General features: G+C 30.4%; 1 protein-coding gene and 1 pseudogene across 1 annotated transcript; one reads left to right on the top strand and one right to left on the bottom strand.

The window, feature by feature from the left end:
* The first annotated feature begins 9,297 nt into the window (after positions 1-9,297).
* On the top strand, positions 9,298-12,335 carry LOC112710344 (glycerol kinase). The gene is made up of 4 exons (XM_025762520.3): positions 9,298-9,755; positions 9,990-10,211; positions 10,718-11,666; positions 11,926-12,335. Exons 1-4 carry the CDS (start codon positions 9,622-9,624, stop codon positions 12,175-12,177), a joined length of 1,557 nt encoding a protein of 518 aa, XP_025618305.1. The 5' UTR covers positions 9,298-9,621; the 3' UTR covers positions 12,178-12,335.
* A 719-nt stretch (positions 12,336-13,054) lies between these two features.
* On the bottom strand, positions 13,055-15,079 carry LOC114924422 (pentatricopeptide repeat-containing protein At2g37320-like; annotated as a pseudogene).
* Between the last annotated feature and the right edge of the window lie 78 nt (positions 15,080-15,157).

Here is a 15,157-nt window from a genome sequence, read left to right as displayed (position 1 = left end):
TAGTAAAATCGATCTCCTCATCAATTCCAAGTATAGTGGGGAAGGACTCATCAAGTTCAAAAGGATCATATGTTGATATGGAATTATCATAGATAGGGGAACTTGATGCTTGCCCCACTTCTTCCAATTCTCCAATCATATTTAGCCTTGGAGGTTGTGCACTAGCCTCCTTGACATCAACTTCACATTTCATGGAAGAAAGCTCTTCAAATCTAAATTCCTCCTTGCACTCAACATCTCCTAAATCTTCAACCACTACTTCCTCTTGTTCAATAATCTCTACCTCCTCTTCTTTTTACACTTCTTGTCTAAACTCCTCTTCTCCACCTTGAAGCTCTAAATTCTCCTTTTCATTGTGCTCCTCAACTAATCCTACACATTCAACAATGGGAGTGGCTTGGATACTTGAGCACAATGAGGCCAATTGGTTTATCACTTCGGTTAAGTTAGCCACGAATTTCCCTAGCATCTTTTACTCTTCTTCTTGCTTTAGATACCTAACTAGAAGTTCTTGTTGTTCTTGCCATAGGGGTTGGAGATATTGGTTCAATGAAGGTGGTGGTAGAAGAAAAGGTTCATTGTTTGAGGGAAAGATATTGTAGTTGGAAGGTGGTTCATATTAGTGAGAGTCTTGAGGTGGTGTGTATGGAATTAGTGGTTCATGGGAGTATTGGTGTTGGAATGGTGGTGACTCTAGGTATGGTTCATATGGTGGTTGGTATGGTGGATATGGGTTAGGATCATATAGAGATGAATGGTGGTATGAGGCTTGTGAGTATGGTGGAGGGCTATGTTGAGGAGAGGGTTCATATGCATATGATGATTGTGGTTGACAACCACAATGAGGGTCATCACATACATCAGATTGGTATGCATCAAGAGTTGGATTGTACCCATAAGAAGCTGGAGGAGGTTGTTGCCAAGAAGGTTACCCAAATTCTCATTGAAGCTTCTATTTCCATCTCCTACAACATAGTTGTGACCAAACTCATAGCCAAAATAGTGAGATTCATAGTGACAAGAGAAAATAAAAATAAATACTAATAAGAACTAATAAAAACTAACTCCTAAACATGCAAAGACTAACAAAGAAGCATATTAACATATATACAATAGCCAATAACATAGCACCATTGCAATTCTCCGGCAACGGCGCCATTTGATTGAAAGAGAAAAAGCTGTGTTGGTAAAGAATTTTTCAATGAAGTCTCATTGCAAGTATAGTTCTAAACCAACAAACAATTCTCCCAATCAAAATTTGTTTGTAACAAGTAACAGACCCCAATAAAAATTAACCGAAGTATTTAAATCTCGGGTCGTCTCACAAGGAATTGCAATGAAATGATCAATTATTGCTATGAAGGAACAAGGGGTTTGATATATAGAAGGGCAAAAAAATAAATTACAAGAAAATTAAATCGAGCAAGTAAAGAAAGCAATTAACGAAGAGAGACATTCATGGCAAGGATCGAGAATATAGACTTTCTATCATAATCACTAATAACAATAATTAACAAGAATTTATCCTATTTCGTTAACCCAACAAGGGAAGAAGGTATATTGTTATCTTCCATGAGAGAAAGTCAAATAACACTAGTTAATCTCAATCCAAAAGTCTTAGTCTAACTCACTAATTGGATTAGCAAGAGATTAGAGTCAATGGAAATAATATTAACTAACAACTCTAGATCACCAATATAGGTTGGGTCTTAATGACTCAAGATTGCCTAATTCCTCTTTCCAAGTCACGAATGCTCAAAAAGTTACTCTAACATCCAACCAAGCATTTTGTCAAACACTTGGAAGGCATAAAAGGAAAGCATAATAAATTGCAAGGGAAGATAAAGTCTAACAACTACCAATTGCAAGAAAACAATAATAACAAATCAAATCAACAATAAAAGAACATCAAACATCAATTGCATTAAAGGAGATCCAAATCTAACATGAGCATTCATAAACATAAAAAGAGGCAAAAAGAGAAATTAACACTACAAACTATGAGAATGAAAGTGTAGAAGCAAGAAATTATAAAGGAAACAAGATGAAAACAAGAAATGAACCCTAGATCTAAGATGCAAAGTACTCTAGAACCCTAATTATAGAGAGAAGAGAGAGCTTTTCTCTCTAGAAACTAAACTACATGATGTCAATTCTACAACTAATTGCTCCTCCTTTGCCAAAACTTGAATTCTGCATGAAATAGCCTTAGGAATGAGTTGGATTTGGGCCTGGGAAGCTCAGAAATCGCCCCTAACGTTTTCACTTTAATGAAGTCACGTGCGAGCTGTAACGCGTACGCGTCGCTTGGCATTTTGCTTTCCACGCGTGCGCGTTGATGAATGCACTCCAAATCCTTGTTTTCCCATGAATTCTCCACTTTGCATGCTTTTCTCTTCACTCCTTTGATTCACTCCTAGCCTTTTCAATCTGAATTCACTAACAAACACATGAAGGCATCTAGTGAAATTAAAGGTGAATTAAAATTACCAATTTAAGGGCCTAAAAAGCATGTTTTTACACTTAAGCACAAATTAAGAGAGAATTACAAAACCATGCTATTCCATTGAATAAATGTGAGAAAAGTTGATAAAATCTCCTAAATTAAGCACAAGATAAACCACAAAATTGGGGTTTATCAGTCTTGAAGTACCATATTTTAGTGTCATTAGAACGCTAATATATCTTGCTAATAATACACTACCTGACATATTATTTGCGGTAAATTTACTAGCAAGATATAGCTCCTCTCCAATCAGAAGACATTGAAATAGAATCAAACAAATTTTTGTATATTTTCATGGACCAATTGATATGAGACTATTTTATCCATATGAATTCAAGTCACAATTAGTTGTCTATGCAGATGTAGGATACTTGTCTAATCTACATATCTCAAATAGAATATCTATTCACATATGGTGATATAGCTATATTATGGAGGTACACGAAATAGACGATAGCAGCAACATCCTCTAATCATGCTGAAATACTAGCGATACATGAAGCAAATTGCGAGTGTTTTTGGCTCAGGAGTTTGATCTAATATATTCTATCATCATGTGAACTAATTGATCATAAGATAGCTCCAACAGTTCTGTTTGAAGATAATACATCGTGCATTGCGCAAGTTAAAGGTGGATACATCAAATGTGATAGAACAAAATATATTTCTCCTAAATTCTTCTTTACTCATGATCTTTAAAATCAAGGAGCGATTGATGTTTAACAGATCCGCTTAAGCGATAATCTGACAGATTTATTCACAAAGTCGCTTCCAAAATCCTCATTTGAAAGATTGGTACATCATATTAGAATGCACTGATTTCGAGATATTAAATAACAGTGACAAAATGGGAAGATTGTACTCTTTTTTTGTAATAATTTTTTTATTGGATTTTTTTGAACAAAGTTCTTAATAAAGTAATTCTTATCACAAAGGATATTATATTTTTTTATTAAATTTTTTTAGTAAGATTTTATCAAAATATAAACTTAAATGATCATTCAAAAAAAGTATTGTAATAAATATGAAATGAATGTCCATTTAATATGAGTGATTCTATTTTTAAATAAAAATTATAATTAATTAAATTTAAAAATAGTGGCCCTTATAAGTATACACCTGCAAATCTAATTAGCACCTCAAAATTTTGAATTGAATACTTGATGAACAATTGAATATTGAGGTAATGCCTCAAACCTGATTATTTATCTTTTTTTATTTTCACTTTTTCAACATTAGATATTATTAGTTAGGAAGCGGTTTTCGTATTCCGTCATATTTAGCGGAATGTGATATTCCATCTATGTTGATCATTTAGATATAATATAAATTATTTGAACGTTCAAGATTTTGGAAGTTTTTTTTGAGTGAACATGAAGAGAAGGAACTTATGGTGGACTTCAAATCGACTATGTAGTTGAAAAGTATTGAAACCTATATATTATTTTATTTGACCATGTGCAATGAAGCTTGGTGTCATGGTGTGTTTTCGGCTTTTCGCGTGATCTTGAGCATACAGCCGAGTTGGCAATTTGTTAGAAATAGGCCTAATAGGCATATTTGTGTAATCATGGAAGAAAACATTTTTTGGTAATCATGGAATGAATAAGAAATGATCCTAATTGAATGGAAAGAATACTATACATGTAATTGGATAATTTGTTTTTTAAAAATACAACAATGTTCCAAAAAAAATAAGAGATGAATTAAATTATGCAAAATACAGTGATAGATAAAATAATATTTTTGATGAGAGAAAAAATTGAGTGAAATTATCATGAAATTGAACTATTTAAATGCATATAAAATTTGTATTCATTTGTTTATTGTATATTATATGGATGAATTATTTGTGGGGGTAAAGTTGAAATTTTTTTTAATGTATTATAAAATGAATAATTGAAAATAATATAGAGTTCTTTAATATTATGCAATATTTTCGTATTCATGACAAATTTAATCGATCATCAATAAGTGAAAAAAATCACTCTGAATAATTTGAATAAAAAATATATCTCTTCAAACTTTAAATTAAAGTACTATGATTTCTGTTGGTTATATTATTAAAGGAATTATTAAATTGACAAGTTCATATGAAATAATTAGCGTTGATTTATACGGTTTTGAAAATTGTATAATTAAAAGTAGTTTAATTATTTTTTTAGTTTCTATAATTTTATCAAATTTATAATTAAATATTTATAATTTATAATTTAGTCTTTATAATGCTTTTAATTTTGTAATTAGATTATTTTTATGTTAAAAATATTAAAATTAATAGAATATTTTTTTAAAAAAATATGTAATTAAAGATCTGATTAAGTTCTTAACTATGAATACTTTTAATTTACGAATACCTTTATAACAATCAAATTATAAATACAGAATAATTAAACTATTAAAATTTAAAGAAATATACAATAGAATAAAAGATTTGAGACAACACATACTCTCAATTTATATGGAATTTATGTTTAAAATGAAATTAAGATTTAAAATTTAAATATTTGTAGTCTAATTCAAGAATCGTAATTCAAACCATAAATTTTGTGAAACTCATAATTTAAAATTAAAAATGTAGTTAATTTTAAATTAAAATAGGGGATATTATTAAAAATTTTTTGTCAGTATTTTCAATTATATTTTATAATGAAGATATAATAATAAAGAAATGTAAATATTTTAAACACAAATTATATTTGTAACAAAACTAAAATTTTAAAGTGAAAATAAGTAAATAACGTATTTTTGAGAATATTTTTTTTGAAATAATATATGAGTTTATGGTGATTACTTAGCCACAAGCCACACACTAACACCCGTTTTAAGCCACTAGGAATTAGAGCTGCTTTTTGTTGACATTTTATCTCTACAACTAAGATTATTTTTGTTCTCTCAATATCTATATAAATGGGCTAACTTTTCATACTATAAATACCATATTTCGCTTTTTTCCTCCGGTATATGTGATCATTTTCCTAGTTAATAGTTAACACATTTAATTTCTGAGATATCTAATTTGGAGGCTTATGATGACGTATACGAAGGAAAGCAATTTTATCCGCTTATTTGTTTACATAAAACCAACCATAATACTTGAAATATTTTGCTCTGTTGCAGAACAATTTAATTGGTAACCAAACTAACCAGCACTTGTCCATATCTATGACACACGATATATTCATTGAATATCCTAATTGTTTGTTCAATGCATCGCTGACAGGGTAAATTAAGGGATTATTATTTCTTAGCAGCTTTCTCTTTTTTCTGACTTATAATTTTAGACAAAATATATTTATATGTTGTAATAATATTTTATAATTTTTAAATTTTTTAATTATTATTTATTAAAATTTTAATATAAACTATCAATATAGAGAAGTGCAGAATAAAAATCTACAGAAAATGTAGAGAATAGGGATGAAGACAAATAGGAGTCAGGGAACAAAAAAGCATAATGAAGGATTCAAACAATTTTAGAAATGAAGACAAAAATATTTATACTAAAATAAATATTATTAAGTTTTGAGTATTGTTAATTATAGTAAAAACGTAATAGAAATATGAAGATTAAAAAGAATTAATAAATACTTTTATTTTTAAAATATTATTCATTATATATAATTTATAAATAAATATTTTTTTATTTTTAAATCTTGAACTTAAAACATCTTAAATAATTTATAAATAACTTGTCATTTTAATTAATTTTATTTTTATACACATTTAATAATAAAAAGAGTGAATTAGTTAGCATGTTAGTGCTTATTGATATATTAGTATTTTTTTTATATATTTATATGGGTGAGTCTCTAGTGACAAAAAATAGTAACCTAACATAACTAAGAATTAACCATCTAATAAACAGATTACATATAGTATGTAGAAGATAGTGGATAGGTTTTGTATTATGGATTATCATGTAAAACACAAAATTTAAAACCCGTAAAAGAGAAAAAAAAAAACATCAATACTTTGTAACTTTATAATTAAAAGAATTAAGAAACGCTAATAATAAATTTATAATAATTTAACTAATAATTTAACTTAACAAAAGTGAATTTAAATTTTGATTTAAAAGCCATGATAAAATTTTTAATAAAATTTTTAATTTAAATTTTACATACGGATAATAAATTTATGGTGATTTATATAATAATTTAACTTAACAAATTGAATTAAAATTTTGATTTAAAAATCATGAAAAAATTTCTAACAATACATTGAATTTAAATTTTTATGAAAATAGCAAAAATGTTTAAACTAATAATAATGTAACTTAAGAAATTGAATAAAAAATTAAAAAATAAAGTTACGAATATTATAAAAAAATTGACTAATCATTAGTTAATAATTAATATAAAATTAAAAGAAAGACATGATGATAAAATACCTTCTTTTAAATATATTATACTTATAAAATATATATTACAAGAAAAATTTATTAATAAAAATCAAATTTAATTTTATTATATTAATAATATAAAATATTTTATATAATATTTTAATTATATTTTTTTAGACAATCCTTCATACGGTTAATAAAAAATAATTATTTTTACTGATATTACAATACATAATTAAATGTTTGTATAAATTATTTTATATTAACAATATATTAAAATTAAATTTAAAAAAAAATATATAAATATAATTATACATTAAAAATTTAGGGTAATCTACCTAATTAAATAAATTCTGTAAATTGTTTACCTGAATATACAAAAGAGAAACCTCTTACATACATGTACAATTTTAATTTTATGTAAACCGTGAGAGCTAATCACGGTTTTCAAGTTTGTATGTAAATTGTTGGAGGCTACAAGGTTTTATGGTTGAAAAATGTTGGGCATAATCCGTGGCTACCTACCACGGATTATGAAGGAAAAAGCTAAATCATAAACCATGGTTGCTTCCCATGGTTTATGAGAAGGAGGACTTGAACGAAAACTCCCATAGGTCCCCACGATTTACATGCAAAGTATAAATTATATGCAAAGTATAAATTATATGATCAAATTTTTTAAAAACCAAAATTTTTTATTTTTTATTCTTAAATTATATGATCAAATTTTTTTATTTAAATTAAAAAATAAAATAAAGTCCAACTATATCTAATAGAGAATAGATCTGTAAATTTATTATTTTTTTACTTTTTAAACTAAAAAAATAAATTTTTTTCTAATATTAAAAAAATAAAAAATTCTAACAATATACAAAAAATTAAAAAATTTAAAATTTTTAAATTAATTTATTCTTAATTTGTGAACAAGTGCAGCTAAAAAAAATCAATTGTCCGGGTGTAGATCTATTATTTACTAGATATTGACGGACTATATTTTATATTTTTAATTTAAATAAAAAAATTTAAACATATAATTAAAAATTTAAAAATAAAAAATTTAGTTTTTTAACATTTTTAATTTTTTTAATAATATTTTTTTATTTTATTATTCACCGGATAATGCTACACCTAGACAGTTGACTTTTTTTTAGCTGCACTGTTCAAAATTAAGAATAAATTGATTTAAAAAATTTAAAAATTTAAAATTTTTCAATTTTTTATTTTTTGGATATTGTTAGAATTTTTTATTTTTTTAATATTAGAAAAAAATATTCTTTTAGTTTAAAAATTAAAAAAAATAATAAATTTATAGATATGTTGTTTACTAGATATTGGTGGACTTTATTTTATTTTTCTAATTTAAATAAAAAATTTAATCATATAATTTAAAAATTCAAAAATAAGAAATTTAGTTTTTTAAAATTTTTAATCTTTTTAATAATATTTTTTTATTTTTTTATTCACCGGATAATGCTACACCCGGACAATTGATTTTTTTAGTTGCACTTGTTCACAAATTAAGAATAAATTAATTTAAAAATTTTAAATTTTTCAATTTTTTTATTTTTTGTATATTGTTAGAATTTTTATTTTTTTAATATTAGGAAAATTTATTTTTTTAGTTTAAAAATTAAAAAAAAAATAAATTTACAGATCCGTTATTTAATAGATATTAGTGGATTTTATTTTATTTTTTTAATTTAGATAAAAAAATTTGATCATATAATTTAAGAATAAAAAATAAAAAATTTTGGTTTTTAAAAAATTTGATCATATAATTTATACTTTACATGTAAACCATAGAAACCTATGAGGGTTTTTGTTCAAGTCCTCCTCTTCATAAACCGTGGGAAGCAACCACGGTTTATTCTTTAGCTTTTTCCTTCATAATCCGTGGTAGGTAGCCACGGATTATGCCCAACATTTTCCAACCATAAAACCTTTAGCCTCCAATGGTTTACATACAAATTAAAAATCGTGGTTAGTTTCCACGGTTTACATAAAATTGAAATTGCACATGTACGTAAGAGTTTTTCTTTTATGTATTCAAATAAACAATTCACAAAATTTATTTAATTAGATAGATTGCCCAAAAATTTAATTGGAATAATGAAATAATAATCGATTACACTTTTTAATTTATTTAACCGCGTGTTTATGTTTATCCATTAATTTTAAATTTAAATGTTATTAAAATATTTTTAAAAAGTAGTTATTCTTCCTCCCATATTTAGCAACCGTATTTATTAAAGTCAAATCATAATTCATTTAATTCCAATTCTATCACACATCAAACTCTGATTTGTTCCTTGATTTTAGCCATCTTAACCACTCAATTCTTTCTGTCGTCATAGACAAACCCTATTTATATAGAATTATTATTATTTTTTTTTAATTTAATGGCCCGTTACCATCTTTAAATATCTTATTAATCCACTAATCCAATAACAATAAAAATGATATAATAATATAAACATTTTTGTCATAAGATATGGATAATAATAATATAGTATAATAGGATGGGAATGGAACAGCTTTTATTTGTTTTGACTTTGGATAAGTGTAACAACACTAATCAATTTTGTTGGAAATAAGGAACATCGTCGTTATCCCCGAAGAAATCCCATTTGTTAGTTAGTCAAACTATGATCATATTTTCTTATTTATATATAATCCATCATTCACGCATCCATAAAGCGCTCTTTCTTTTTCCTCTTCCTGACGAATAACATCGATCATTTTCTTCGTTCAATCAAAGGAGAAAGGAAACATGTCAAAGGAGGATGTTTTTGTTAGCGCCATTGACCAAGGAACCAGTAGCAGCAGGTTCATAATCTATGACAAATCAGCTCGTCCGATTACATCTCACCAAGTTGAATTCACTCAATTCTATCCACAGGCTGGGTAAGTTTGATTCATGATTTAAAGTTTTAAACCTGTAGACTCTATTTTCTCATGAAAATTTAACAATTTCAGTATTTTTAAACAAAAGAGAATTTTTTTGGTCTGGGATTATGCTATTGCGTGCTGATACCACCACCCGACTTTGTTTTTGTTCAAAGTTTATCTTTTTTTTGCGAAATTTGAATGGGTTTTTATTGATTTGGTGTTGATATGTGGTGGTTTGGTTTTGGGTAGGTGGGTGGAGCATGATCCAATGGAGATCTTGGAGAGTGTGAAGGTTTGTGTTGCTAAGGCTGTGGACAAGGCTACAGCTGATGGATTCAATGTGGATAAGGGTTTGAAGGCTATTGGCATCACCAATCAGAGGGAGACTGCCCTTGTTTGGAGCAAATCCACTGGTGCCCCTCTTCACAATGCTATTGTTTGGATGGATGTTCGTACCACTTCGATTTGCAGGTCGATTACTGTCTCATCATTTGTTGGAATTCTTAAATTTGGTATAAATTAGTGAATTACATAATTGAATTCAATTCGTTGGTTTTGGACGATTATGAACCTTGTAATGGTGATTGAAACATGGAGTTATAAGTGAGGTCAGTTACATAGATCAGAAAGGAAGATCTAATTTTTTGAATTTATAAACTAGTTTAGAAGTAGAGCATAACTCCACTGAGTTGTTAGATTAATTATTCCATTTCATGGTTTTAAATGGATCCTTTAATGAGATGATGTTAGTTTATGAATTCAATTCACTTGCAAATTTTTTTCAGGCATGACTTGTAAGATGTAATCAATCATAATATTCTTGAAAACAAATTAGATTGATGTGTTGGATATTCTTGTTTATGTTTTATGTTTGAAGATGCTCACTCTTTGATTCCTTTTGGTATGTGAGGCATTATGTTTTTGTTAATTATCATTGTCAAGACTTTAATAGATTCCATTGGATCATTTGAGAACAGGAGATTAGAAAAGGAGTTATCTGGTGGGAAAGGCCACTTTGTGGACAGCTGTGGTTTGCCGATAAGCACATATTTCAGCGCCACGAAGCTGCTGTGGTTGATGGAAAATGTAGACGCCGTCAAGGAGGGTATAAAGAAAAAAGATGCCCTGTTTGGAACTGTAGACACTTGGTTAATATGGAATTTAACCGGAGGGAAGGACGGAGGATTGCATGTAACTGATGTATCAAATGCATCTCGGACGATGCTGATGAACCTGAAGACCCTTGATTGGGATCCTGCTACCTTAAACACCCTTGGAATCCCTGGTGAAATTTTGCCTAAAATTGTTAGTAATGCCGAGGTCATAGGAAATGTTGCTACCGGGTGGCCGATCAAAGGGGTACAAATTTCGGGATGTTTAGGGGATCAGCACGCAGCGATGCTAGGACAAGTGTGCCGTAAAGGAGAAGCTAAAAGCACTTATGGCACAGGTGCTTTCATACTTCTAAATACCGGTGACAAAGTAATTAAGTCAAACCATGGTCTTCTAAGCACCATTGCTTACAAGCTTGGCTCCAAGGCTCAAACCAATTATGCGCTGGAAGGATCGGTTGCTATTGCTGGAGCTGCAGTGCAGTGGCTTAGGGACAATCTTGGGATTATTTCTAGTGCATCGGATATAGAGGCTATGGCATCACAGGTTGAAAACACGGGTGGCGTTTACTTTGTTCCTGCTTTCAATGGATTGTTTGCTCCGTGGTGGCGTGATGATGCTCGGGGGATTGTCATTGGAATAACAAGGTACACAACCAAGGCTCACATAGCTCGTGCTGTACTTGAGAGCATGTGTTTTCAGGTGAAAGATGTGGTGGACTCGATGCAAAAAGATTATGGAAACGATAAAAAAGATGGCGTGCTCAGAGTGGATGGTGGTGCAACTATTAACAACTTGCTGATGCAGACTCAGGTATGGACTAATTGCACTTTCTTCTACTTTTAAAAAGAAGCTTCTTAGTAATGCTCTATGGGAAAGTAGTTCAATCACATTTCACATAATAATCCCATAATACTGTTTCATTTATATCATTTCTTTTATGCTAATTCCTACTATAACTAAATACTACTAATTGGCTATTTTAGGCTATTTAGGTCCACACTTGTTACAAATTTCTTGTGAAGTTTTGTTACTTTTTCACATAACTGAAAAATTTTTGTTGACACACCAGGCAGATTTGTCTGCAATGCCGGTGATTAGGCCATCTGACATAGAGACGACGGCGCGTGGAGCAGCCTTTGCTGCTGGGTTAGCAGCTGGTATTTGGAAAGAAGATTTTATCTTCGATACGGCGGAACAGATGAAGAAAGCTACTACCTTCCGTCCGATAATGACCGAGGAAGTGAGGAAGAAGAAGGTGGAGTGCTGGAACAAAGCTGTTAATAGAAGTTTTGACTTGGCTGATCTTTCATTTGAATTATGATCTACATTGGAAAGAAAGTCTTCTTTCAATTTCAATTTGAACAAAGTTGTCCTGTTTTTCTTTACCATTTCTTTTATAAATAACAGAAATCACCTGCTAAATTAGTTATTACTAATTTATATATATATTTATTAATAATGAATTTATTTCACTAGCAATTACCTTAGGAATACTTGCTGTAAACTTTTCTGCATATACAGTTTAGAATATGAATAGTTAGTATCCAAGGAAAAGCATGACTTTGAATGAATGTCACCGGTATGCAATAATAATATTCTAAAGATGAATCGCCATCATTTTTGTTAGTAACTTGGTATTAATAGAAGTGGTCAAAAGTAACTATTTCAGTAAGTTCTACTATTTTATTTTAGTAAGGCCTTTAAGTAAACTTGGCCGTATAGTAACAAGTAAGGATTAAGAGTTTAAGATGGCTAAGACATTTTTTATTTTTCTTTTTCATTTATCAAGTGGACAGAAGCTGATGCAATCACCAATAGTCTTACTACAACTAAATCTGCCAACTACTGATACTATGTAGAATAAAATAAAAAACTTGTTTGATGGATTTCGAGTAATGCTACATATTCAAGTCATTTTATGAACCAAGTCTAACCAAGTTAAACAATAAGCCTTAGAATAGTGTTAGCCATAATTAATTTTTGTTATGCTAAACCAATTTGGTTGGACTTGGTCAACTGGTAACACCATGTGCCTCTTAATACGCTGCACCCGGGTTCAAATCTTGGTGAGTGCACCAAGTATTGATTATGAACCCTTAAAATGTGTGTGGGTGAGTGTGTAGTGTGAGTGAGTTGTGATACCTAGGATTGGGGGTTGTCCAATCCACTTGACCAAAAAAAAAAAAAAAAAAAATACATAATTTAATCTCAGATTATTGGCTTCCTTATTTAAGAAAAAAAAAATCCAGTAAACTAGTACATATTTTGAGTATTACTCTTTCAAATAACCTTTCTTTTCTTCTTTATTGTCAAATTGATCTGTATAACCTTTCTCTATTTGCTATATCTAGAACACCAGTAGCATCTTATGTTCATGGTTGATCCTGCAGCATTCAATAAACCTGCCACAAATAAATGGTTTAAACTTCAAAGCATTTGTGGATGCTTATAGGCATGAATCTTCTTCATCCACTGCACCAAATCCAACAGATAGCGGCAGTCTTTTAGCTTCAAACCGCTCTTTAAACTCTCAAGGAACTGAATCAGACTTTACCAAACCTGCACCTGCCCAAATTATCCAAGAGCATTCTCCAGGTGGTTAGAATGAAAAACTTGGTTCATTATTGGTTTTAGCCACATTAAACTTCATCCTCAACTCTTTAGAATTTAGAAAAGTTACTGGTTTTGCATACATAATCTCCTTTGAATGAAGGGAAAGTCTTGTGAAACATCTTTGCATGAAAGGAAGATTTGCACCGTCCATTTTGCTTCATCTAGAATGTCTTGTCATCCATGTATGTTTTACCGACAAAAAATGCATGGAATCTAGACTGCAAGTCAATGCCAGAAATGCAAACGGCCCTATAATGTAGATACTCATTTAGCATTATGAAGACCAAACATTTTCCTCATCAGAGATTTGAGACTAAAGACCTAAACTATTCATGTGCTCATTCAAATTACCCATGATCAAAAGAATGTCAGTCATCTTGTTGTTTGACTTATCTTGTGCTTCAAATCTATGAACTCTGCTTTTGACTTCAATCCAACTACAACCAGGATTCGATTTCAGACCTTTGTCTTTCAGTGACTTTTGCACTCGTGCTACCTGATTCCGCGAACCTACACTAGCATATAGATTGGTCAGCTGTTGAGTGTTGCAGGCACCTTGGTTCAAGTAATAACCTACTCTCTGCCGCTTCGATGCCAATCCAAACATCTCCATGAAGCATAGATGATGAAAGCAGTGAACCCCATATCACAGCATTGGGACAAATAGGCATGTTTCGGATGAAATCACAAGCCTCCAGCAGCAAGCCAGCCTGACCAAGAAGATCCACAATGCAAGAGTAATGATCCATTTCTGGCTCCATGCCATGCTCAATCATGGAATTTAAGTAATCTTGACCCTCCTTAACAAGGTCAGCATGCCAACACGAGGACAATATGCCAAGGTAAGTAACTTCATCTGGATTAACACCTTGATTTATCATCTCTAATCTCTTCAAAAAGAGAAATTGCCTCTTGCGCAATCCCATGCTGCGCATAAGAGCATTTTCAACGTGGCGGTAATAATGAAAACCCACGTGAATTATTTGACAATGAGCACCCTTTTCATGTCCAAGTGCTCCACTTCCCATTCAATGCAGTCACGCCCCTCATCTGACAAAAGAGCTCCAAACACATATCAACCCTCCATTCTTGTGTAAATGCAGCGATAGTCGTTGACCATGAAACTACATTTCTCTCAGGCATTTCGTCGAACACCCGGTATGCATCACCCAACAATGCACACCTACCATCCAAACTAATGAAAGAGCTTCCAACATAGACATTGCCAATGAATCCAGTTGTTATTGCCAAGCAGTGATATTGAACACCTCAAACAAGGTCAAGGTGGGATGCACACGAGCTCACAGCACGTGACAAGAAGCACACATCAATCCCCAGACCTTGTTCTACAATAACAGTGGAACGAACCTTCCTTTCAGTTTTTGTGGCCCTCAAACTAGAATCATCAACAACTGGTTTTTGTAGCATCGTTTTGCAGCATGCCCTCGATAAGCTGACGATTTTCAACATCAATGAGACTCTTTTTTGGGGTTACAAGGTTAAGGACTTTGAGTGCACCAGCAAATTCTCTGTCATCTCTTTTGGGTACCAACTTTTGGGAAGTGAAAGACCTAAAGAATCGAACTATGAAGGAAAATAATGTTGGGTTCTTTGTGCATTGGAGGAAGGAATGGACAAAAATAGACACGGATTTTTATATGATGAATAGATGTACATTTCAATTTTTT

This window comes from Arachis hypogaea, chromosome 9 (genome assembly GCF_003086295.3).
Source record: "Arachis hypogaea cultivar Tifrunner chromosome 9, arahy.Tifrunner.gnm2.J5K5, whole genome shotgun sequence".
Taxonomy (NCBI): domain Eukaryota; kingdom Viridiplantae; phylum Streptophyta; class Magnoliopsida; order Fabales; family Fabaceae; genus Arachis; species Arachis hypogaea.
The sequence above is the reverse complement of the archived record's forward strand: the minus strand, read 5'-3'. Positions and strand labels throughout refer to the sequence as shown.